The sequence below is a fragment of the Archocentrus centrarchus genome, chromosome 14, assembly GCF_007364275.1.
Source record: "Archocentrus centrarchus isolate MPI-CPG fArcCen1 chromosome 14, fArcCen1, whole genome shotgun sequence".
In the NCBI taxonomy this organism is placed as follows: domain Eukaryota; kingdom Metazoa; phylum Chordata; class Actinopteri; order Cichliformes; family Cichlidae; genus Archocentrus; species Archocentrus centrarchus.
The window spans coordinates 33619341-33645773 of record NC_044359.1 but is presented as its reverse complement, the minus strand read 5'-3'; the positions used below and the strand labels follow the sequence as shown (position 1 = coordinate 33645773).

At 39.1% G+C, this 26433-nt stretch overlaps 2 protein-coding genes across 2 annotated transcripts; both read left to right on the top strand.

Annotated features, from left to right (window-relative positions):
• Positions 1–302: 302 nt before the first annotated feature.
• serpinh1a (serpin peptidase inhibitor, clade H (heat shock protein 47), member 1a) lies at positions 303–5222 on the top strand. The gene is made up of 5 exons (XM_030745613.1): positions 303–484; positions 1588–2207; positions 2293–2391; positions 3156–3388; positions 3486–5222. The coding sequence occupies exons 2-5, from the start codon at positions 1610–1612 to the stop codon at positions 3786–3788; spliced, it is 1233 nt and encodes a 410-aa protein (XP_030601473.1). The 5' UTR covers positions 303–484; positions 1588–1609; the 3' UTR covers positions 3789–5222.
• A 1077-nt stretch (positions 5223–6299) lies between these two features.
• On the top strand, positions 6300–13435 carry acer3 (alkaline ceramidase 3). The gene is made up of 11 exons (XM_030746496.1): positions 6300–6409; positions 8587–8697; positions 8857–8909; positions 9011–9063; positions 9351–9432; positions 9529–9564; positions 11376–11434; positions 11553–11654; positions 12427–12531; positions 12615–12660; positions 12778–13435. Exons 1-11 carry the CDS (start codon positions 6307–6309, stop codon positions 12829–12831), a joined length of 804 nt encoding a protein of 267 aa, XP_030602356.1. The 5' UTR covers positions 6300–6306; the 3' UTR covers positions 12832–13435.
• Positions 13436–26433: the final 12998 nt, after the last annotated feature.

Here is a 26433-nt window from a genome sequence, read left to right as displayed (position 1 = left end):
CCAATAGGACTAACACTGAATTCCACACATTTTTTTCAGTGTTGTCAGGAAAAACAGTAATGAAGCCAACACATAAACAGGACTACATTTAGAAATTATGCATTATGTTAAAGAATGGGAGGTCTTTGATTATGCAACCATAATCAGTTATTCAGTGAGGTGTAACTTTAGAAAAGATCACTGGATGGTAAGTGGAGTATTTTAGGGTTAATTGTTTCCTTACTCTTTCTGGGATAAAGTTTTAGGCTTTAGGACCATGGAGGGCGAGGATTCTTCACCCACTGATCCATATGGGTGGGACTGGCCTGGAAATATGATTCCAGGGCACAGATTTTCATGCTCTGAAACCCGGGAAATTGTCTCATACACTTCTGTTCTTTGCCATCAGATATTTGAACCTAACACCGATCAGGTCAGTGCTGGGGGATCTTTTTGTAAGCAGCTTGACGAGAAAACCGCTGAGTTATTCAAAGGACCTAATAAGGTAAGATAAATGTGTTTGGAGCATGAAGGAGGGAGGGAGAGAGTCGAGGGCTGCCTTCAACTGGTGGGAAATGGCTGGGCATGTGAAAAGAGGCCACAAACTCTGTCTATCTTTAACATGGTTAAAGATTCCCTTACAGCCATGTCGTTTCTAAAAGGACGGGAAAAGCAAATGTAAACATTTGCTGCACAAAACTAGAACCGCATGAGCGTCCAGAGGAGTGGGCTGCAACCTTTGACCTGATTTTGTCTGTAACAAGGCATGTCTCTCCTTCCTTTGTCTACATATTTTCAGTGCCAGTGTCATTCATACTAAGTCTCATGTCCAGTAAAATGGACTGTTTGTGACATCATGTGCCAAAGAAGATAATCACTGAGTCATTTCAGATTTAAAGAAACAGAGTATAATTTGTGAGTGTGAAATGCATAAATGCTTATAATACTAATAAGGACACAACAAGACGTTAAGAAATGTAGACAAAACGACTTTTTAAAGTCTGATATCAGTTCATCTTTGTGGCTTTTGGTTCCTGTACTGACATGTCTGAGAAGCTGAAGAAGATATTTTTAAAGTATGAACAATGTAAGAGTTTACTGTGGTTTCCCGTAATGTAATTTAAACAAGAGAATTTGGCCTATTCTAGTAGCGACAAATCCACTTACTCTGAACTATATCTGTAACTGGTCATAAGCACAAAGCCTGCTCTCCCTACAGCACACATCCACTCTATATATATATGAACTGCACTAAAAATGTAACTTTGGCTGTAGTGATGTGTCAGGAAGTGGCCACTTTGCCCAAACCACAGGGAACCAATAAGTATCAACCAAACTCATTCCTCCATAAGAGAATTTTGAATCCATTTTTTTTGGCACTTCTAAGTCATGAACAACTCAGATCTAGCCCACCAATGTTTTGGCTCAGATGCATCCTGCAGCTGCCTACGTGGCTGTTATGCAAGACTTTACTTGAGGTTTGCAGAGAGAGATCTGCTGTAAATGGCATGGGCTAAACCACACTTACCGCCCTGCCACTGCTTTCATCTTCAAAAACTGAAGAGTAAACCCTATGTATGTAATGACTGTCTTCATGTCTTCTCTTAGGTTTGATTATTAGCATTGCAGCATGTGGGTAACACACCTGGTATCTTTGGTTCTTCTGGCTGCTGCAGCCTCGGCCGCCACTTCTGCATCAGCAGACAAAGTGTTGAGTAACCATGCCAACATTCTGGCTGACAGCACTGCCAACTTGGCTTTCAGTCTCTACCAAAACATGGCAAAGGAGAAAAATGTAGAGAACATCATCATTTCCCCTGTAGTAGTGGCCTCCTCTCTGGGTCTGGTGGCTCTTGGGGGAAAGGCCTCCACTGCCTCTCAGGTAAAAACCATCCTGAATGCAGCTAAAGTCAAGGATGAGCAGCTGCACTCGGGTCTGGCCGAACTGCTTATGGAGATAAGTGACCCAAAGACCCGCAATGTTACCTGGAAGATTAGCAACCGCCTATATGGACCCAGCTCCGTCACCTTTGTGGATGAGTTTGTCAAGAGCAGCAAAAAGCATTATAACTGTGAGCACTCCAAGATAAACTTCCGAGATAAGAAGAGTGCTGTGAACTCCATCAATGAGTGGGCAACCAAGTCGACTGATGGCAAACTGCCTGAGGTCACCAAGGATGTAGAAAAGACTGATGGGGCGATGATCATCAGTGCTATGTTTTTCAAACGTGAGTGGATACGTGTGTATATGCAGTGTTATCTTACACTGTCCCCTGAAGAGCACCTAAAATTAACTGAATGTTTTTCTCTCAGCTCACTGGGATGAGCAGTTCCATGATAAGATGGTGGATAACCGTGGATTCATGGTGTCCCATAGCTACACTGTTTCAGTACAGATGATGCACCGCACAGGTAGGTGGAGACGGGTCTGCTAACCTGTTCAGAAACATAGTTTGAGACTAAGGATAATTGAATACTTTGGAAAATGTAATTATGAAACTCAGTACTTTATAGTCCGAACACTCCACAAAAATAAAAATTATAATACTGTAATCTGTCCAGCATTGGGGGACCTTGCTGCAGCATGCTCCAAAGGATCACAGAGCCTGAAAAAATAGTACCCTCAAGAATTCTAACAGAAAAAGAAGAAATGCATTTTTTACATTTAATTAGTGTCCATTTCAGCAGTGAGTGAAAGACTGATTTGGGCTCGTTGCCTTGCTCAGAGCCATCAAATTATCTAACACACAACTTTGGCTAGCATGGTTAAGCTAGCATGCTCCTTGTTTAGATTCTTTATGCTAAGCTAAACTATAACACAAGTGCAGTGTCCTTCAAAATCAGTCTATTTACAAAAATGTTGAAGTATTTTTATACACTACTATTACTAATACTACTTTAAAATCCCTACACATATTGTCTATACGTAGATATTTATGAGTAGATATGATATTTGTCACTGTTTACTGACGTAATGAGTCAACATGACTGTTGTAATGTTAGGGGAAGCAGCATCATATCTGTAGGTAAGAACTCTATTCACAATAAAAAGTAATAATCACTGATTTATTACAAATGTCAATTTGAAAAGTGTATAAAGTAGAAAATTTTAAAGGTTCTCTTTGGTGTATTCTGAGAACAGATTCCTACTATTTGCAATTCATTTGTTTCATCAGGTCTCTTTTGGTTCTATGATGACACAGCCAATAAATTATCTATCCTGAGCATGCCTCTAGCTCATAAGAAGTCCACTGTGGTATTCATCATGCCCCACCAAGTGGAACCTCTGGATAGACTGGAGAAGATGCTGACCAAGAAGCAGGTGGATAAATGGCTAGGCATGCTACAGGAGACAGCCACAGCTGTGTCTCTACCCAAAGTCAGCATGGAAATCAGTCATGATCTTCAGGTAACTGCTTCAAGAGTTTGCAAGAGTTTCCAGCAGAAACTTTTCATCACAGTGTTTAACATTGTCACTATTAACACCTCATCTTTCTACTCCTCAGAAACATCTCCATGAACTGGGCCTGACAGAGGCTGTGGACAAATCTAAAGCAGACTTGTCCAAGATCTCTGGGAAGAAGGACCTCTATCTGTCCAGTGTTTTCCATGCCTGTGCGTTGGAATGGGGCACTGACGGAAATGAAATTAATATCAGCATCTTTGGCACAGACAAGCTCAGGAACCCCAAACTGTTCTACGCTGACCACCCCTTTATTTTTCTAGTAAAGGACCAGAAAACAAACTCCATCTTGTTCATTGGCAGGATGGTCAGACCAAAGGGTGAAAAGATGAGAGATGAATTGTAACCATGTGTTGACCTCAGGGTCTAAGTTAGATGTTTGACTGTGTGCATGAGTGTAGATTTTCTACTGCAACATGCTGAGAAAAAAAATGAGAAATGAAGGGTACATTTGATACTGTGTAAGAGCACTCCTCTTTGTCACATGGAAATAACATTCCATAATACCCAACTTAAATATTTTGTCCTGTGATTTCTGAGCAAGTCAATGTGCACATCTTTGAATTTGGGACAGTATTTAATAATGCAATGTGCGTGTTTGTTTTTATGATGGCAGATCATATTATGGACTGAAGACTTAGGTTAAGTATGACTTATTAAATTTTGTTAAAGCAAAATTTAAATGGAGCAGCATTAACGTCAAGATGTGTACACAGAATAATGGGTTCTATTGTCATCAAATCTTAAATTATTTATGTAAAATGTTCACATCCTGCTGCTTCTTATTTTGTGCCCATTCTTTCTGCTAACTGTTTTTCTCTGTGTTGATCTATGCCAAATGCAATTCAATATGTACACACAAATTACCAATACAAACTACAACTGTTACAAACTTCCTGTTTTTTGCAATTAAAAAAAAAAAAAGAGCTTGCTGTTATCCTTATTTTAGGATCCTGACTTTTACTCTGTGGTCTAAAGGATATCTGATTTGCTTGTGTGGACCGGGCACTTTGGCCTAAGGCAGGCAGGATTTTACAGGGCTATATTAGCTGAAAATTCCACTGAGGGTGATCATATGGCCTTCTGGACAGCTCTACTTTCAAAGGAGATGATACAGAGTTGCAAAAGTGTACACTATAGTGGTACACATGGCCTAAGAATGCATAAACTAAGACTACATAAAAGGACGTCTGGATTTATGACACATGTAGAAAAAATAACATCTCAGACAAAAGTCACGTATTTCATTGTTAACTAACGGATTAATTCATTCTGTCATTTTCAACACAGCAAACAGCGTTTTTGCATGAACTACACTACTTAATGAGTCATACAACTGCAGCAGGAGTTGTTAATTGCCCAGCATTTCACATGAACATAAAGGAGCTATGGTATGTACAGATGTATCAGTCCCCTGCTATGATACAGATTTGTGTTTGACGTTTTCCCAGCCTGCTGTTTTATCACCACTGTACAACCTGCTTAGCTTGTGTCACTGGCTTGTTTATTGAGACTGTATTGCCTTGTGGTTGACCAGTGTTCCTCTTTTGCTTGAACTGTGTGACACATTTCTGTCCAGTTATTGCTGATGTAGTAATGAAGTCTTGAATTGAAACTTTGTTATTTATTGTTGCTATGGCAATCCACATTCAGATGTGTACAGGAAGAGAAGCAGTTGGTTTTTTCTGGTTTTCTTGCCTGCCTGTATCTTTTTCTTTGTCAACATACAACATGCAAACCCATATGCATTGTGTGTATATTCATTCATTAAAAAGTGGGAAAAGACAGGAGCTGGACCTGACTCACCAGCACCAGCTGATTTACTAATCAACATGGTCTGTCAGTCTAACCAATTAATAAACTATTAATCCCAGCTCACCAAGTGCTGATTTTGTGCTGTAGAATGATGGAATTGTGAATATCTGGTGAGTGATTCAACAATAGCATTTTGGCCCTGTAAAAGGCTCTGAATAGGGGGCACACATAGTTTAATACTGATACATTTATTGCTGAGTTTAATTTACAGCAGGTTATTAGTTTAAAACAATTTTACACTTTTATTCTTAGGTTACGAGATAAAAACAAAACAAGCAAATGAACGAGTAGCATGCTATTTAAATATTTACAAAAAAGACAGACACCTCTCTATTTTTAAGATAAAGTTTAAACCTTACCTTTTTGATCAAGCTTATAGTTAGGGGCTGGATCAGGTGACCCTGAACCCTCCCTTATTTATGCTGCAGTAGGCCTAGGCTGCTGGAGGGTTCCCATGATGCACTGAGTGTTTCTTTTCATTCACTTCTTTTCACTCTGTTTAAACACACTTCCACATTTAATCGTTAGTTATTATTACTGTCTGGCTCTCTTCCACAGCATATTGTCCTGTCTCTCTCTCCCCTCAGCCCCAACCAGCTGCCCCTCCCTTAGGAGGTTTCTTCCTGTTAAGAGGGAGTTTTTCCTTCCCACTTTTGCCAAGTGCTCATACAAGGTCATTTTGACTGTTGAGTTTCTCTGTAATTATTGTAGAGTCTTTACCAATATAAAGCGCCTTGATGCAACTGTTTAATGTGTATAGTATAGGCGGTATAGAAATCTAATTGAATTCAAAATGAAAAAGAAAAAGAAAGCATATAAAATTATAAAAGCACTTTTGCAGTTTTCCGAAATGGGCACTTATATCGTACACGATACCTTTTCTTTTAACTTTTGTACCTGTGGGTAGTGCGGTATTTGTATTTGTACTCTGACCTGCTGCTGCTATCTGCCTCTCCATCGCGCGTGGAGGGAGGAGGGCTCGCGGAGCGCTCGTGCTATATGATGGGACTACAAATCCGTTAGTGCTCACAGCCTCCTCCTCTTTCATCATGGCTCCCTCGATAGACAGGAAAGGATACTGGGGGCGGCCGACCTCAACGCTGGACTGGTGTGAGGAAAATTATGTCGTGTCTTTTTACATCGCGGAATTCTGTGAGTAAAACGTACCTGCATCACGAATTCTAAAAACGATGCATTTGGGGTTCGTTTAAAGCGGCTTTAGGGTGGGAGAGTCGCACTGCTTCGCCCCTGTAAGGTAAACATAGGAAGAACTGGTGTAACAGTCACTTAGTGTATTTCTGTTATTGTGTTATCTCGGCTACTAATGCGATTTTTTTTCTGTATAATCTAAACCGTAACCCATACGGCGTTTGTCCTGCTACAAGTAAAAGAGGCGAAGGGTAGGCTGTTCGCAGCGGAGACAGTGTTAACCTGTTATGTGTCGGGCTGTTTTGCATACAGGTTTAAAGCTTGTTCGTTACAGTGTAGCGAGTGTCAGCTAGCGTTACGATGCACAAACAGCTCACTTCACAATGTTTCGCGTTACCACCATTTGAGTTAAAGTCCGGCGTTAGACGTGCTCTTCCCGTAAGAGCACACATTAGTCATTCACGGACACCACTCGATACTTGATAAAAGCATTCCCTTCACATGGCCGGGGCGCCTCTTTTCTTTGTTTACCGATAAAAAAACTGGTTTCTCTGGAACTATTATCTTAGGTTTAAACATTGTTTCTGTCAGTCTTATCAAAAAGCTCCTGTATCAGCAGAAATGACGCTGCAAAGGCTCGAGCTTTCACTTACAAGCCAGTCAAACACTTCGAAAATATTTAGCGAAACAAAACTGAACAAACATTTGCACTTAAAGTTCCTCTGTAGTAAACAAATAGTTCATGGTAACAATTTGTAATATAAAAGAAAACAAGATGACTTCCGTCAACTGTTACACAGGACGGGATCCATGTGCCCAGCAAGTGTATTGTAAATACATTGTATTATTGGCACAGCGCGCTTTCTGTGTGAAGGAGTTCACCTTTCAGCTCTTCAGTGCTGTTTTCTAAGTACTAAGTCAGGGAACACTTGATCCAAAGTCAGCTCAAAGTGAACTCAAGCCCTGCAGTCAGAGTTTGGACTACTTCTCAAATGTCTTCATTTTGCTGTCATGAGAATAGGCTCCATGCTCCTTCATTTCACTGCAACATTTCTAAATTTCATTACCTGTCAGAATGCTGCATGATCCTTTACAAATGGAGCTTGACATACATTGGCCTAGCTGTTTTTTTTTTTTTCAGACACAGAAAAATAGTTCAGCATGTAAACAGTTATCCAGGCTACAATGGATGGAATGTTGCATTGTTCTTGCAGTAAAGCGACCCCCACCACAACTTTAATCCTCACCTGATGTGTGCTTTTTTTTGAAAAAATCAGCACATGGTGAGAGTAGAATGCACTTCTGACATTGGTGCATTTTTTTATCAGTAACCAAAATCCACATATTTTCATGGCTTTTATCAGATACCTGTAGATAAAGGCATGCTGGTTTCTGAAGATTGTAGTAAGCAAATTTTCAAACAAGGTAATGTCCTGGTAAGCCTGACTGATTTCCACGCCTCAGTGTATACATAGCCACACCTGTTCAGTCAAAGGACACATTTGTATATCAAGCGTAGCTTTGCTTGGCACAAATTAACTAGAGTAATTGCTTGAATTATTGAATTGGAACCCACCACTACACCTTTACTACTAGGCATCCACATCTACTTGTGCCACACTGAAAGAGTTCAGTGACCAAAAAAAGTAACCTGTTAAATTAAGCACAGTTTATGATTTAAGATTTAAAGAAAATGATTCAAACTGATTTAGGAGCTGGATTAGATGTTTAGACTATAGCCTCTGAAAAAGCAGGAAAAAGTAATAAGGTATGACTTACTGATACTTTAAGATGGAACCTAAATCCAAACCTTGTAACCTGCTGTGAAAATAATTTAATTTGAGGATTGTCTGTACAGCCTATGATGGTGTGTTTGTCAGTAAAGTGGTCAGATGGTTTCAGTTTTGATTAACTAAGGAACAAAAGTGCAGATATAATCTGTTTGCTTATTTGTACAGTCTAAATAAATTATAGTGTTATATATTCCTGCTATATCCTATAATAGAGCTTTTATAGCTGAGGTACCCTTCATATTTTCTTCTGCAACCCTGGTCATAAGACACCATGCATTACACTCTACGCTGTCATGCCATCCATTCTCAGAGCCCTTCAGAGATGTGCAGGTATCTTAAAGGTCATGTCATCTGGCTTTCATTAATCAATGCTGTCTTGTGGAACAGGGAACACTGTCAGCAACCTGATCATGATTCTCCCTCCCATTTATGGGGCCATCCAGACGTTCCGTGATGGCCTTGAGACCCGTTACATCTGCTCTTTCCTTGGACTGGCAGGTTGGTGCGCTGGTGCTGCATTAGTGTTGCTATTGATGCAAGAAAGTGCCTGTAACCATTATTGAGAATAGTGGCTTGGTACTTACTAGTAATTCGCCAGTCAAATGCCTTAACCTGTGTTCCCCCCCCCCCCCCCCCCCCCCCCCCCCCCCCCCCCAGCTGTTGGCATTGGTTCCTGGTGCTTCCATATGACGCTGCTGTATGAGATGCAGGTGGGCTCCAAATCTGAACAGCAAAGGCATTCATAAACTGGACTCATCAATATTTGTTACTTGATACAATACTTGTTTCTTATCTGTCCTGCCATTTGCAGTTACTGGACGAGTTGCCCATGATCTACAGTACATGTGTCTTTGTCTACTGTATGTAAGTGTATTAAAGTCATTTTGGATTAATTGTTAAAGCATTCAAGACTGGCAGTACCCGAGAACAAATCCACTGTTGCTGTAAAATGAGCCAGTGAATCTCTTACTGATAACTTGATACCTTCCAGGAAAGTCTTTTTAAAGCTTTACTTCTGTGTGTATAAAAACTGATCATAAACTGGATGAGTGTATCACTTTCAGTTTAGCTCTGCTTATATTTGCTCTTTGTCCTTTTGTTCTTTTCTTATCAAGTTCAACATAAAAGATAAATATTAATTTGTTTTTCAGATATGAGTGCTTCAAGCAAGAGAACAGTGTCAGCTTATTTCCTATTGCGTTATTATTAGTCTTCAGTGTCTCAGTCACTGTGGTAAGTATACACAGTTTCATTTACCAGCTTACTTTGAACCTTCTCAGTAAGAAAGCCTAACAGTCATCATGTCCCTGTCGACTGGTACTTGTGTAGGTATATTTGCAGTGGAAGGAGCCAGTGTTTCACCAGGTAAGGGAGTGTTTTGCATCGTGTTCACCTGGCTCATAGTGCTCATTGTTTGCCATTAGGGCTAAGTGTACCTCAGGTCCTATTTGGCTTGTGTAAACACTGGGCTTGCCAATGCAGTATGCAAACTTGGCTCTATTTATTCTGACTGTCAAATGTATAGTAGCAATTCATGTCAAAGCAGAGCAGTTTAAAGTGGAGCATTAAGAAAAATGATCCTGAGCCCCAAAACTGAACCACATCTTTAACTGTGGCATTAAACACATCAAACACTTGTTGCCAGGAAGAAGAAAAATCAAATACACCTGACCTCACTTGTGTTAGACCCTGTGTTTGTCTGAACCTGTTAGTCTCACATTGTGTGTTATATTGCAGCAATAAGGATAGTTTGACAAAGTGGCCTTTGTTTAGTCCTTGCACCTGCATTTGTTTACTAATCACACTGCTCTATAGTGGTTGTGATAATATTCACTCTGTTCTACCAAGACATACACAAACATGCAAGATGATGCTGTGATGACACTTTAGATAAGGTAAAATAATTCAATTAACCCAGCAATACTACTGGCCTAGTTCCACTGGCAGCCATAAATGCCCATATCATAACATTTCTTCCACCAAATTTGACAGATGATATGGTACGCTGTGGATCATGAGCTGTTCCTAACGCTCTGGTTACTTTGATTTTTCAGCCTAATGCTAATGCTGGACTCTCACTTGCCTCAACATCTCTTTGGACCTAATATTGAGAGTTCCCATAAAAATATGCACATTCCACACTTGAAATCAACATCCATATCTTTTAAGTGCTTATATCTTTTATCTGAAGTGGTCAGTCATCCAGTTATTCTTGAGCCTTTGAAAATGCAGCACCATTTATAAAGAATGGCCGTAATTCCCAAATCAATACTTTTTGTTAAACCCCTTGAATTAAAGCTCAAAGTCTGCACTTTAATCACATCATGGTTGTTTGATTTAAAGTCCACTGTAGTTGAGTACAGGGGCAAAATGACAAAGATTGTGCAGTTGTCCAAGTACTTGTATACATTAGTTCCTGACCTATGAATTATTTAAGCATAAGGCAGCAAACTCAAGGAATGAACCAGTGTTCATTCATTCATACACTGGAGACGCAGGGTACCACCTTTGCAGATTTCTGTGCCCGACAATCTTTTTATACCTTCCAGCGGGCAGCTGTTGCTCAGGAAGAAGAGTGGGTCATCTTCTGATCAGAAGGTCGATCCCCGAACAAAGACAGTGTAGTGTTAGACCTACGAATAGAGGTGGATTGGCTCATACTTCAGTTTCCACAGCTCTGTTAAATAATAATACGAAAATGAAACAGAGCTTAAGTATAATTATCAGTATTATTAAGTGTTATTATTCAGAAAATATTCAATGTAAATCTTTGTGGCTGAATGTTCTTTTTCAATCATGAGCAGCTTCTCAGATTCATCATTTTTCCATTATGAAGCTTTATCCAATTTACTGATTTGCCACTTAGGCAGAAATAAAACTGATTAAAAGGTCTAATTATTTATATCATAAAAGGAAAGCGTTTGACTATAATGTGTACAACACACTAGAAAGCAGAAATGTTGGATGGAAGGTTATTTGGCATGACTAATATAGTATGATAATAAGCTGTGCTAGCACACTGTTATTATTTTCAGTGTATAGCTCAAGTTGTTTGTATCTGCACAATTTAAAGTCAGTTTGAGCTCCGCTGACTATGTGCATGTAAATCTAACTAAAAGATTGTATCTGTGTCTGTATCTGCATAGTCTGTTTAAACCCAAACACCTTGTTTCCAGGTCATGTATGGTGCTCTAGTAGCTTGCCTAGTCATGCGTTCTATCTTCATTGTTACATGGTAAGTTTGCCACAAGGTTCACTAAAATTAGAAACATTACCATATCAAAAGAAGTGTTATTCATTAATGTTCAGTGAGGCGACAACACGCTGAAGGGTCGTTATTGTTTCATTTTCAGGGTGTACCCTTGGCTCAGGGCACTGTTTTACACCTCTTTAGGTATCTTTTTGTTGGGGTTCCTTCTGTGGAACATTGATAATATCTTCTGTGACTCATTAAGGTGAGTTGTGGAATTCAAAGTTAATTGTGAAATTCTGAGAGCAAAGTTAATTATTCTCCACTTAACAGTAACAGTAATGGTGAACGTGTTCCCCTCAAAGTCATGAGCTGTTCAGTGCTACTTAACTCCAGCCATGCCCAAAGTCAAGAGTGCAGCGGCCCACTTGAAAAACAAAAAATCTCCCAGGGCCCACTCAAATCTTCACTCTAGTCAAAATACAAGTGAAAGGGATGTATTTCCTTGAAAGTTTTATTTAAAAAAAAAAAAAACCCATAAAGAACACAAGCTGTTGGTTATAAATTGATAATGCTGCCCAGTAAATTGTAAGGCCAATGTGTGGCCCACCTGCCATACACACATTAATGTAAGAGCAGTAAATTTAGATCAGAGTAATATCACACTAACCACCTCCTAATAGCAGTTTTAATTTACTATTTATATAAATAAATACTTAAGTAAATATGTAATTGTACATAATTGTGAATAATTTCAATATGAATTTAAATTATTACTGCAATACCTTTGTGGCCCACCAGGGGGACCCTGGCCCACACTTTGGGAATTGCTGCTCTAATCAAGCAAACTTAGACTGTTTATCTTAAATGAACAATGCATGTGTCAATGTGTCAGTGTACATGTATTTACATTTGTAAAAAGTATAACATAATGATCTTTGGGTCAATTTATTATCAAAAATTTCTTTGTAGGAGATAAAATGTTTGCTTTGTTAATGATTTGAGTTGGTGGGTCAACACTTTCTTTTGAATCTCAGAGCCAGTAGACAAACGCTGCCCTCTGGTGTTGGAGTGGTTACACAATTCCACGCCTGGTGGCACATCTTTACAGGTCTGGGATCTTACCTACACATACTTTTCAGGTAAGCTTCTGTCTCAGTAAATTATAGCTGTAATGAGATTTATTGTCCACAAACAATAAAATCAAATATTCATGTTCTTTTAGCTTGCAGATTAGATCAACCTACCTCAAGTACAGGCCAAAAGTAAAGGTACATATAGCTCTGTTTCTACAGAATATAATGGATTTCATGTAATATCATTTGTTTGGACTCTGGAATATTTGTTACGTAACTGGTGACCTATGGCTGTATCTTAACATTGTTCAGTTTCTGTGTGGAGTGTGGCCCACATTGCACATTGAACCACAGAGGACGAGCTGAATGAAGGGATGGGGACCAACTGAAAGATGGTGACTGATAAATCCAGACATCATCGGCACCAGGACCTGCCAGTGTCACCCTGCAGCTGCTGGGAGACTGAGACAGGAAGAAAGTGGACCCCAAAGCACCACCCCAGGGACCCTTTGGTTCTGCACTGTGGGGATTTACTAAGTACAGTTTAGCACTGAGATCAGAAGAAATTGATTTTTTTTTTAATCATCATAATTTATTAGACTAGTTTTTCTGTAATTTTATTGGAGTGTAGTTATTTTATTTGCTTACTAATCTGCGATGCAATGAATGAGTGATCTGCAAAAGTGACTTATGTTAAAAGGGTTTTGGACATTCGCATGGTTAGGGTTTGGGAACAGGGAAAATAGTGTCATTAATACAAAAATCACATAATGCCTGAATATTTGACTCTCCTAAGCATAAATACTCAAAGACATCCCTTTTAGTCCCAAGTATAAATAAGAATATTTTGCTTATGGGTAGCTGAAAGAACTCTACTTAAAGCATGTCCTGCCCCATAATGTGTTTACTACAAATGGAGTAACTGCCAGCTAGAAGCCTGAAACAATGTAGCTTGGATGACTTTACTAGAAGATGCTTTTTTAAAATTTTTATATATATATATATATATATATATATATATATATATATATATATATATATATATATATATATATATATATATATATATATATATATATATATATATATATATATGTATATATATATATATATATATATATATATATATATATACATATATATATGTATATATATATATATATGTATATAAACACACACAATATTACCTAAAGTATTCACTCATCTGCATCACTTGCATATGAGCTTCAGTAACATCCCATTCTTAATCCATAGGGTTTAATATGCAGCTATAACAGCTTTGACTCTTCTGGGAAGGCTTTCCACAAGGTTTAGGAGTGTTTATGGGAATTTTTGACCATTCTTCCAGAAACACATTTGTGAGGTCAGACATTGATGTTGGATGAAAAGGCCTGGCTTACACTCTCTGCTCTAATTCACACCAAAGGTGTTCTATCAGGTTGAGGTCAGGACTCTGTGCAGGCCATTCAAGTTCTTCCACACCAAACTGGCTCATCCATGTCTTTATGGACCTGCTTTGTACACTGGTCTGCAGTCATGTTGGAACAGGAAGGGGCCATCCTCAAACTGTTCCCACAAATTTGGGAGCATGAAATTGTCCCAAATGCCTTTGTATGCTGAATCATTAAGAGTTCCTTTGACTGGAACTAAGAGGCCGAGCCCAACTCCTGAAAAACACCTCCACACCATAATCCCCCTCCACCAAACTTTACACTTGGCACAATGCAGTCAAACAAGTACTGTACTCCTGGCAACCGCCAAACCCAGACTTGTCCATCGGATTGCCAGACAGAGAAGTGTGATTCGTCACTCTAGAGAACACATCTCCACTGCTCTAGAGTCCAGTGGCGGCATGCTTTACACACTGCATCCAACACTTTGCATTGGATGCAGCTGCTCGGCCATGAAACTCTCTACACACTGTCCTTGAGCTAATCTGAAGGCCACATGAAGTTTGGAGGTCTGCAGTGATTGAATCTGCAGAAAGTTGGTGACCTCTGTGCACTATGACCCTCAGCATCCACTGACCCCACTCTGATTTTTATGTGGCCTACCACTTTCATCTCTGAGTTGCTGTCGTTCTCAATTGCTTCCACTTTGTTATAATCCCACTAACAGCTGACTGTGGCATATTTAGTAGTGAGGAAATTTCAAAACTGGACTTGTTGCACAGGTAGCATCTTATCATAGTACCACACTGGAATTCACTGAGCTCCTGAGAGCGACCCATTCTTTGCTTGGTTTATACACCTGTGGCCATGGAAGTGACTGGAACGCCTGAATTCAGCGATTTGGATGGGTGAGTGAATACTTTTGGCAATATATATAAAAACATAACTGGAGTTATTGCTGTATTTGTTGCCAAAGTTGCACTGGTATTTAAAGGAGATGTGATGTGACATATTTTAATAGTTTACTATAAACAAGAGATTGAATGCTCTTACAAAACAAAACATTGTTGGCAAAGTTAAGATTTTCCCAGGTAAAGGCTTCCCCTTCTTGCTAAAGTGATACTGTGAACTAATTTGTGCTCTGTGAAGGATTTTACAGCCACCTGATCAGCCCACAGGGGTAGGTGTACTGGAACCATAATGAGTCTGTGTAGATTTTCAGTCAACTAGGTCATGATAGTCTGAATAGCTTGAAAAAAAAGGTGAGTGGACTTCTTAAGATTTTTTTGAAGATGCTTCACCTTTTATCCAAGAGGCTTCTTCAGTTCTAAAACCAAAAGGTGGAGCGTCCCAGGTATTTAAACCCTAGTGGGGGTTTTCCACATTCGAAGTGGTCACTGACCCACTATTAATCATGTGCGTCATCACATGAGGCAGTGTGTGAAAAACCAAGGATAAAGGGCACTCCTTTGAGGATGCAGTTGTTCACATTGTAGACTGAGAATGTTTGAAAGAGGAGTAAAAGAGGCATGTCCACTGTGAAGAACCATGACTGAACAGAGGTGGCTTACGACACCAAATGTCAGCCACCTACAATGCAGTCTTTAGATCCCTTCCCAGGTCCCTCAACCCCCACTCACACCTTACTTTCAGGTGACCTCAATAAGTCACATAATGGGGTGGGACAAGGTCTCACATTGGTTTCAGCCAAAACCCCTGGTGGTAATGACCCACGCCTTTTTTTTTTTTTTTCACCTTGGCTCATGTGATGACAAACATGATTAATAGAGGGTCAACGACCACCTCCAATGGGGACAGCCCCCACTAGGGTTTAAATACCTGGGATTCTCCACCTTTCAATTTTTGAACTGAAGCCTCTTGGATAAGACATGAAACATCTTAAAAAAATTAAAGAAGTCCAGTTGCTTTTTTTTTTTTTTTTTTTTTAATTCTTGAGACAACCATAATGAGACACAGTTTGTGTAATGTTAAGAAACACCTTTGCTGACATTTGAACCACAACTGCAGGGTCGGATCAACATAAAAAAAAAAAAAATACTAGAACCTCATTATCAATCATCTATCCCAAGCTATTGTTACCCCCAAGATTATATGATACAGTACATTATAGAGTACGATGCAGTCACTTTAAATGTTGATAGTGGAGCCAACTAAATGTGTGTTAATAGAAAAAAAATCACAATTTTAATTTTTGAAAGTGAATCAAAGGACCAAGTGAATGAATGGAACATGTCTGAGTCGATACATCTTCACGAGAACAAAGAACTGGATTCATCCAGTTCTGGCTAGCTTTTTATCTCCTGCTTTTAGATATAATCCCCTCAATGCCCATACAAACAACACTACATGTTATTTAAAACACTTAATTTATTCCTTTTTTCCATTTAATGATGACATGACAGGCAGATTGCACATATACACCTCTATAGATCTCTAGGGAAGAATACGTTTGTGAAACAGTTTGTGATACAACCACTAGGTGGCTGTAAATTTCCAGTGTATTTCAAACATTGCCAAGCATGTCATGAAGTGTATGAAGAACTACCTATCTGCTTTAGATCCTTCTGCTAGGATCCATGCTTACATTTTCATATGCTGCATTTTTGTGGTGAAATGAAGGGCTGTTTCTTTACAGTGTTTTTGTTTGGTTACTGTGAAACTGTGGGGATGGATGTAAAACTGGAAGAAGCACAACACTACTGTAGCGAGAGACTCTTGGTGTTTTCTGTGGCCTCCTCGACTGTTGTGCACTGGATCCTGAAATATGTCGTACATTAAGTTTTTGTGATAAATAAATGTTGTGTCACTAACTCATGCTTGGTTCTCATAAGTGCGCAGGCCCAGAAAAACATTCATAAGCACAGTGTTATCATTGTCCATGTGTGGCTGTATGATAGATCTTAAAATCACTGCTCATCACTGAACAGGTGCAAAGAGGGTGCCTTATTGTTTTCCTTGCAGTGTAATCCAAGTTGCCTTGATGTTTGTGATAAACCATTCAGTTTGTGTTTTGCAGTTTGCCCTTCCTCTGATTATTAGCAGTGAAGAAGAATAAATTCTGCCAATGTTTTTGCTGAACTTTGATCATGTGCCATCTTTTATGATGTCCTGTATTGTCAAATAAAAAAAAAAAGGTCAAACTTACATAATATAATATGTGGCTCATAAGTTTTGTGTGGCATGTTCTTAGGGAATTGAATGGAGTCATTCAACCCAAGAGTGAAGCAATAATTTACTAATTGTGGCACAAACACACTTGATGCATACACACTGTAATCATAAAAGTTCATTTGTATATTATAAAAGCCTGTGTCACAAAGCAGCGTATAAAAGTACACAAAAATATGTGAAAATTAAAACAAGATTTTAAACTCCAGGGGATGATTTATGGTAAAGTTTGCAAATCACTAGTGCATATACTAATGAAGGCTGAAATGCAACATCAGGAATAAAACAGTGCAACTTAGAGTCAGAAAAATGTTATAAAAATGAAAGTAAATAAATGATCCGGATATAGGAAAATTTGTAATAAGGCATATTTTCTTTAACAGGGATTTACATTCATGGTTTTAAAAAAAAGGAAAAAAGAAAAGGTTGTCCTGTGGTGTGACAGTTTCACATTTGACTCTAGAATACTTCAGTATGCAGATGAGTTCATGGTCAACTAAGACACTGCCAGGTACCAGGTAAGTGCTGTGGCTGCAAACAAGCCCAAATCAAAAGAATGTCTTAAAGACATTAAGGCCTGGATCACCTCTAATTTCCTGCTTCTAAATTCAGATAAAACTGAAACTCTTGTTCTCGGCCCCACAAATCTTAGAAACATGGTGTCAAACCAGATACTTACTCTGGATGGTCATACTTTGGCCTCCAGTGTGAGCCTACTGTGAGAAATCTTGGAGTCATTTTTGACCAGGATATGTCCTTCAATGCGCATATTAAACAAATATGTAGACGGTTTTTTGCATTTGCGCAATATTTCTAAAATTAGAAACATCCTTTCTCAGACTGATGCTGAAAATCTAATTCATAGATTTATTACTTCTAGGGTGGACTATTGTAATTTTTTATTATCAGGCTGTCCTAAAAGCTCCCTGAAAAGCCTTCAGCTGATCCAAAATGCTGCAGCTAGAGTACTGACAGGGACTAGAAAGAGAGAGCAGATTTCTCCCATATTGGCTTCTCTTCATTGGCTCCCTGTTAAATCTAGAATTTAATTTAAAATTCTTCTCCTCACAAACAAGGTCTTGAATAATCAGGCCTCATCTTATCTCAAAGACCTCATAGCGCTGTATCACCCCAACAGAGCACTTCGCTCTCAGACTGCTGGCTTACTTGTGGTTCCTCGGATACTTAAGAGTAGAATGGGAGGCAGAGCCTTCAGATTTCAGGCCCCTTTTTCTGTGGAACCAGCTTCCAGCTTGGATTAAGGAGACAGACACCCTCTCTATTTTTAAGATTAGGCTTAAAACTTTCCTTTTTGATCAAGCTTATAGTTAGGCCTGGATCAGGTGACCCTGAAACCTCCCTTAGTTATGCTGCTATAGGCCTAGGCTGCTGGGGGGTTCCCATAATGCACTGTTTCTTTTAAATCACCTTGTTTACTTTGTTTATACTACACTCTGTATTTAATCATTAATTGTTATTATTCTCTGTCTCTCTTCCACAGCATGTCTTTTGTCTTGTCTCTTTCCCCTCAGCCCCAATCAGTTGTAGCAGATGACTGCCCCTCCCTGAGCCTGAATCTGCTGGAGGTTTCTTCCTGTTAAAAGGGAGTTTTTCCTTTCCACTGTTGCCAAATTCTTGCTCATAGGGGGTTGTTCTGACTGTTGGGTTTTCTCTGTATTATTGTAGGGTCTTTACCCACAATACAAAGCGCCTTGAGGCGACTGTTTATTGTGATTTGGCGCTATATAAATAAAATTGAATTGATCTAAATTGAATTGAATTGCCTGAGGCCTGCAGAGTCTGAGGTGTAGCTCTTGGAGTTTTGCAGTCTGACCTTGGGGTGAATTTACTGGGATGTAAAATCCTGGGAGGGTTAGCTAGTTATATAATCTTTCTCACTGTAGAATGAAAGAAATTGTTTGGAAATGACTCTTTGTAGATTGATGGGTTGCTTCTCTACAATCATTATTGATATATTTCCTTGTTGGTATTGTGTTAACACACACCTGAATGCTTCAGACCAGCAAAATGCCAAACCTTCTGCTTTTATAGAGGTGCTCACACTTGCTGATGATCAGTTAATAAAGTATATTTGATTAGCAGCACCTGGCAGCAGATTATTTTTATTAAGTTTTGATCTATAAAACATTAGAATTGAAAGAGGATGTACCTTCTTTTTACCATGACTGTAAAAGATTGATAAGACATGTAACAGCTGACACAGGGTGACCAAATTTCAGCAGCTGTGCTGAAGCTGAGAAAATGCTCTGCACATTGAGGAAGTACATTGTTATTATTACGTCCGTGTGTAAGTAATAAAAGCCGCAGAGGGCTTGGTCTAAAAATGTGTCACCACCTTTCTTTCACTGATTTCCCCTCTTTAGTCCTTCATTAGTCACTTGAGTCTGTCACAAGGAAGTACCATCAGGCTGCAGAAAAGTAATAAAGAGGTGTGTTTGTGTATATAGTAGAGCATGTTGTGACAAAAAGAAAATTCAGCCACGTCACAAAAAAGTGCCATAGTGATAGAAATATCCATTTAAATCTCTATCTGTCTGAATAATGTGAGTGATGAGTGCTTAATTGGTAACACTCAGCCCCAGTGTGTCCACTTGGTGTTTAAGGCTCAAGGTTTTTCATTTTAAAAATACAGATACTTGTCTTTATTCTCAGCATATTTTACATCAGTTTAAGATTTGGTGAGATTTGGAACGCACTCACCCACTCAACCCACTCATATGAATGGGTGAGTGTGTACAAACTTGTGACTGGTACTGTAAATGCAGTGGATTTACCTCAGGACACAAACAATATGCAAGAACAGAAAGGACAGATTAGATTAGATTAGATTAGATTAGATTAGATTAGATTAGATTAGATTAGATTAGATTAGATTAGATTAGATTAGATTAGATTAGATTAGGTTCCACATTAGTCCTGGAAAACTATTCTTTGGGCAGAAATCAAGATTAAATTGTAGCAGAATAATGGGAAGAGAAGAGTACAGAGAAAGAGGATATCACACCATCAAACGTGTGTGGGCAGTGGGATGATATGATATGCTTGCCAGTGGGACTGTGTCACTGATGTTTGTTGATCCACAAAGCCAGTGATGTGGTGGGAGTGGAGCTGGATTCGCTTATGGCAGTGTCGGAGAGGAGGATGCTGTCTAAGCTGCAGGCCATTATGAACAATGGCTCCCACCCACTCTACAACACAGTGATGGGACACAGGAGCACATTCAGTGCAAGACTCATCCCACCAAAATGCACCACAGAGCGCCACAGGAGGTCATTTCTACCTGTGGCCATCAGACTCTACAACTCCTCCCTTAATAGGTGACATTGTGGTTCATCAGTGTCATTCACTTATCAGTATTCAATTGTACATAAAATTGTTTAAATTTCCATATACATTGTACATACACTTATACATTGTACAAAAAAGGACTGTGCATATATATATAATGACACCTATTTAAAAATTTTTGCACTCACAATTCTCATATGTGTATAGATTTAGATGTGTATATAGTCAAAATATCTCTTAGTAATTTCCCTTTGGGATCAATAAAGTATTCTGACTGACTGACTGACTGATGGTGTGACTGCTGATAGAACCAGGGAGCAGGATAAATTTGGAAATGTATACTTTCTGCTCAGATTCAAAACCGCTCGACCTGGGCTGTCCCTCTAATGTACTCATTTCTACTCTTGTCCATCCTGGTCACTCCCAATGAAAATCCTAGCTGTCACAGTGTCTTCAGTCTTCCTGTCCTACAACTTGCTTTTTCCCATGCAGACTCTTCTCAGTCTGTGTAGCTTGTCCTCTCTAAAACCCAAGGAATTCAGCTCACTTGGTCTGAGGGTTCACCTGTATTTTCCAATCCACACATCAGAGCAGGTCTCACTATCACCTTGTAAACCTTCCCTTTCGCTCTTGCTGTTATTGTTCTGTCACAAATCACACCCGACACTCGCCTCCACCCACTCCACCCTGTCTGCACTGTCTTCTTCACCTCTCTTGTGCACTGTCCATTGCTTTGGATGGCTGACCCAGGTATCTAAACTCATCTACCTTCACTACCTCTGCTCTTTTCCTCCTGTCTCCCTCTCATGCACACACATGTATTCTGCCTTGCTTCTACTCACTTTTAGTCCTCTTCTCCCCAGAGCATACCTCCACCTCTACAGGCTCTTTTCCACATGCTCCCTACTCTCACTGTAGGTCACAATGTCATCTGTAGTCCACAGAGACTCCTGCCTGATCTCATCTGTCAACCCATCCATCACCATTGCAAACAAGACACTGAACCTGTCTGTCACTCCTACTGCACACCTCACCACTGGCTCGGTATCTTCATACGTGCCCTTCAACTCCCTCTCATGCTTCTCTGGCACTCCTGATTTCCTCATGCAGCACCACAGCTCCTCTCTTGGCACCCTGTCATCTGTTTTCTCTAGATTCACAAAGACACAGCGCAACTCCTTGTGATCTTCTCTATACCTTCTCCATCAGCAAAGCAAACATTGTATCTCTTATGTTCTTTCTTAGCATGAAGTCATACTGCTGCTCACTGATCACTGTCACCTCTCTCTTCAGCCTAACTCTTCATGATGTGGCTCATTGACTTTACAATGGAACATCACACTTCCTCTAAAGCAGTGGTTCTCAAATGCAGGCCTCATGGCCCAGTGTCCTGCAGGTTTTTGATGTGTCCCTGATCCAACACACCTGAATCAAATGGCTGAATTACCTTCTCAGTATGTAGTCAAGTTCTCCAGAGTCCTGCTAATGACTTCTATATTTGACTCAGGTGTGTTGAAGCAGAGACACATCTAAAACCTGCAGGACACTGGGCCACGAGGCCTGGATTTGAGAACCACTGCTCTAAAGCAAAAAGAAAAAAAAAATCAAATTCATCTCAAACCAATGGAACAAGATTCTCACTGATGAGAGAAAGACAGTCAGTAAGTGAGGAAGGCCACGGTTAAGGTCTGATAAAAAGTCTCATTTCAGTACAAAATGTGTCCTTGTCCAAATGAACGGTGTCTTCTTTGATTTTGTCTTTTGTCCATTATCTTAAGTGTCTAACCTCTCTAACTATAAATTTTGCTGCATGTAACTGTATTTGCTGACATATCTAATTGACCTCCTAAATTACTTTAACTTGACACAGTCAGGGAAACATGTAATTTGCTTTGTTTGTGTTCCAAAACTGAAGTTCTGCTTTTTGGGTAATACGATGAGTCAATTCCCGATATGCAACAAGTGAGTATTCTGTATTATTTGACCGTATTGTCCTTGACAGTCAGGTGTCCTGGCATCTCTGAGTGGATTGTAAGAAGAACAAGTCTGGACAAAGAATAATATCTTTCAGCTACACTGAATTTCTCTTTTCATCCATAAACACTGTGGTGTTGAGGTAACCTTCTAGTGCCAGCTCATTCTCAGCAGGATTGTGGTCTGTGGAATAAAATGGCAAACAAACAGAAGGGATTATCCTCATCACAAGCTGCAAAAACACCCACAGGTGAATTCCACTCAGCTGTATGGCTGCATTTGACACAACTAATGCGGTGACAGAAAGAGGAAAACACCACTTTACTGACGTGAGCAGTCTGGAAAAATCCTTTTTCTTCATCAGGTGGCTGGCATGTAGATTTTCTAATGTTTCTTTCCAGTTTCAGACTTTGGATTTCAATATTTATTGTCAAAAAGGAAGACATGTTAAATGATTTCCATGTGTTAAATGTTCATTTCCATTAAAGCGATGTGCAAGGAAACATGCACCATGCATGCTACACACATTAACAGACATCTGACTAACTTCATTAATTGGATGAGTGAATGAAGGATTGCTGTATATTTAAAGTTAGTCAGCTGGGATTTTACTGGAAAGATCAAATCCAGCTTGAGCCTGCGAGGACAGCGAGCAATATCGTGATGTAATGGAGCCCTAATGAGTGTCATTTATTGGTTTTCCCAGGCTTCCCGCTTCCTTTGACTCGGTATTTGCTGCTCAAAAGGTGTCCAGGCACAGAGGCTGTGTTGCTAGTTCAGGTGGGCCTCCCACAGGTTACATCTGGGTGAGGCCTTGTAAATACCATGATGACTCATGCTGGGAATGCCGCAGTTGCTGTAGACGTCAAACAGCAACTCAGCACCTACACAGGAAATCTGCTGGTTTTGATGTCATCCCTAAACTCGACACACTTTTTTCTATGACTGTTCATAAGTAATTATTTTTGAACTCGGTGCACTGTAACTAGTGGAGGTTTTATAGTTTTTGTAAAAATTTCCAAGTGAAAGCATACAGTATATATATGGTTAGTTTTCATTGGTTTGGCTTCAGACTGTCTTAAACTAATATAAATTCATCAGGATCACAGTCAACTACTTTTATTGTGTATCAAGGTTGTTTTAGTAGATTAAAATTTTATTAAAAACTAAGTGTTGCAAACTATTTTATGTAACTGAAATAGAGTAAAAAATTTGACTTGAAAGAAAAATAATGTGCATATTCCATGAGTGGGGGTGGGAGTGTCTAGCCCGGGGACCCTTACTGGATGCACACCCTAGTCTAATTGTTATGGATGTGTATTGTGGTTTCCAGTGTTTGTGTGACCAAGAACAGTGTTAGGGTTTGGCTAGTGCCAATATAACCAAAATTCCTGATGAATCACAGTGTTCCCCTTCAGGGTAGTTGTTAAAATGAATACAGTAGCAGTATTGCAATCATGGAGTGCACTTGGTGAGGCAATCATGACAAAGCTGATACACTGTCACAGTTTAAGAAAGGTGAGAAACTGGATTCAGGTTACACGGATAAGAGAATGCGGGTTTGTTTTACTGTAATAAACTGTTACAGTAGGAACCCCTAAATATCAGTACAATGGCAACCAAAGAGCTGACATACTAGTTAATACTGTGCTTTATAACACAGTATTATTCCAATAGTGTACACATTTTTCACACTTTAAAACCTTCTTCAATGCATCCTCACTGCTCATTCTGCTGGAAGCAAAGAGCTGTGGTGGATTTTTATTGTAATAACATTATTATATTTATTATTATATCATTACATATAAATTATTAGTAAGATGTACATAAATGATCAAAAGTACTAATTACAGTCTTACAATCAGTTATTTTGTTTTAAGTATGTAGTTTTGAATTATTGTGGTGGTTATTACAGTTACTTTGTGTTTTTACTTTGGCTGTTAGCTAGCAGTGTGCCCCTATCAACAATGCTAGGTTTTTTCATGACTACAGTGGAATTTCTTTCACTGAGTGATGCAAAGAATGACAGATGACAAAACTGATATACTGGCATAGTTCAAGAAAGATAAAAAAACAAACAAACAAATTTAAGGTATCTGGGCAAGACATGCTGTTATGCTATACAGTAATAATCTCTTTGAGGAAAATACACTATTAAAATTGAAAAAAAAAATATTAAAATGAAACCCAAAGCAGTAACAGTATTAAATTATAGTAAGAAACTATTAGATTGCAGTTGCAGACACTGTAAAATAACAGTACGTTGGTACTTTACTGCAATTTAATTTCTCACAGTCTAAAATCATTTTATAATATTACAGACCTACATTTAAGTATTTTTACTTATTGTTTAAAATTATAAATTAAGAAAACGATTTTTCATGTCATAACTTTCTGCTCTCTTTCCCTTTGAAGCCTTACCTGGAGCAAAACATGGTGCATTGATAATGATTTTTCATCAGTACTCTCTTGTGATTCATTTCTCAAGAAGGCAACAACAGCAGCCTGTCTACAAAGCCAGTTTTATCTTGTGGTAATGCAATAACATCAGGAGATAAAAACAATCAAAATCAAGAGGCAGCCACTCACCGAGTCACTGTTTGAACATGTGTCCAATAAACATTTAGTTATTTTTTTAGAATTGTTAATCTTTTGCTTAAATATCAGCTTGATGGTCCAACAAGCTTAGATAATAAATACTGATTATCGTAAATCATAATATTCAATTGAATTTTATTTATATACTGCCAAATCACAATAAACAGTCACCTCAAGGCACTTTATATTGTAAGGCAAAGACCCTACAAGCATTTGGTGACAGTGGGAAGGAAAAACTCCCTTTTAACAGGAAGAAACCTCCAACAAAACCAGGCTCAGGGAGGGGGGGTCATCTGCCGCGACCAGTTGGGGCTGAGGGGAGAGACAGGACAAAAGACATGCTGTGGAAGAGAGACAGAGATTAATAATAACTAATGATTTAATGCACAGTGGGGTATAAACAGAGTAAAAAGAGGTCAATGAAAAGAAACACTCAGTGCATCATGGGAATTGCAGAGTCACGCACTTCTGCCGCTTTCAACACACATTCTTGGTTCCAGAACAGAAGGCTTGCAGAGCTAGACTTGAACCCGTTTTTCAGCCGAGCACCAAGTGAGTTTGCTGTGGAAAAAACACTGAACAGTTCAATTACTGGCACTGGCACCAGCAACGATGCCAGTGCCATTTTTTCGGTGGAAAAAGGGCCTCAGTGCATTATGGGAACCCCCAGCATTCTAGGCCTATTGCAGGGTAACTAAAGGAGGGTTCAGGGTCACCTGATCCAAGCTTAATCATAAAGGAAAGTTTTAACCTAATCTTAAAAACAGAGAGGGTGTCTGTCTCCCAAATCCAAGCTGGGAGCTGGTCCCACAGAAGAGGGGCCTGAAAGCTGAAGGCTCTGCCTCCCATTCTACTTTTAAGTATCCTAGGAACCACAAGTAAACCAGCAGTCTGAGAGCAAAGTGCTCTATTGGGATGATAGGGTACTATGAGGTCTTTGAGATAAGACGAGGCCTGATTATTCAAGACCTTGTATGTGAGGAGAAGAATTTTAAATTCAATTCTGGTTTTAAGAGGAAACCAATGAAGAGAACCAATATGGGACAGTCTGATAATAATGAATTACAATAATCCACCCTGAATTAGCATGAATTAGCTTTTCAGCATCAGTCTGAGACAGGATGTTTCTAATTTTAGAAATATTGTGTGAACGTAATAAAGCAGTCCTACATATTTTTTTAATATGCGCATTGAAGGACATATCCTGGTCAAAATTTACTCCAAGATTCCTCACAGTGTTACTGGAGGCCAAAGTACTAGTAAGTATCCAGAGTAAGTATCTGATTACACACCCTGTTTCTAACTTAGGAACATGGTGTGTAACCAGATATTTATAGATATTGAAGCGGTATTGCATGTATTATACATCTAAGCCTTCATTCTGTAACTTTACCAACTTTCGAAATGAAAGCAGTTGTACAGAGAGTTATGCAGATACAACAGTGAGATTATCCTTAACGGAATCATTCTAAAGAATTTTGAATTTAATCTTTGTAGGATCCTTGTT

Coding starts and splice junctions, on each gene's coding strand:
- serpinh1a (XM_030745613.1), top strand. CDS start 1,610: ATGTGGGTAACACACCTGGTATCTTTGGTTCTTCTGGCTGCTGCAGCC. Junction 2,392..3,155: donor ACAGATGATGCACCGCACAG/GTAGGTGGAGAC, acceptor TTGTTTCATCAG/GTCTCTTTTGGTTCTATGAT. Junction 3,389..3,485: donor AAATCAGTCATGATCTTCAG/GTAACTGCTTCA, acceptor TCTACTCCTCAG/AAACATCTCCATGAACTGGG.
- acer3 (XM_030746496.1), top strand. CDS start 6,307: ATGGCTCCCTCGATAGACAGGAAAGGATACTGGGGGCGGCCGACCTCA. Junction 9,064..9,350: donor TGTGTCTTTGTCTACTGTAT/GTAAGTGTATTA, acceptor TTTGTTTTTCAG/ATATGAGTGCTTCAAGCAAG. Junction 11,435..11,552: donor TCTATCTTCATTGTTACATG/GTAAGTTTGCCA, acceptor TTTCATTTTCAG/GGTGTACCCTTGGCTCAGGG.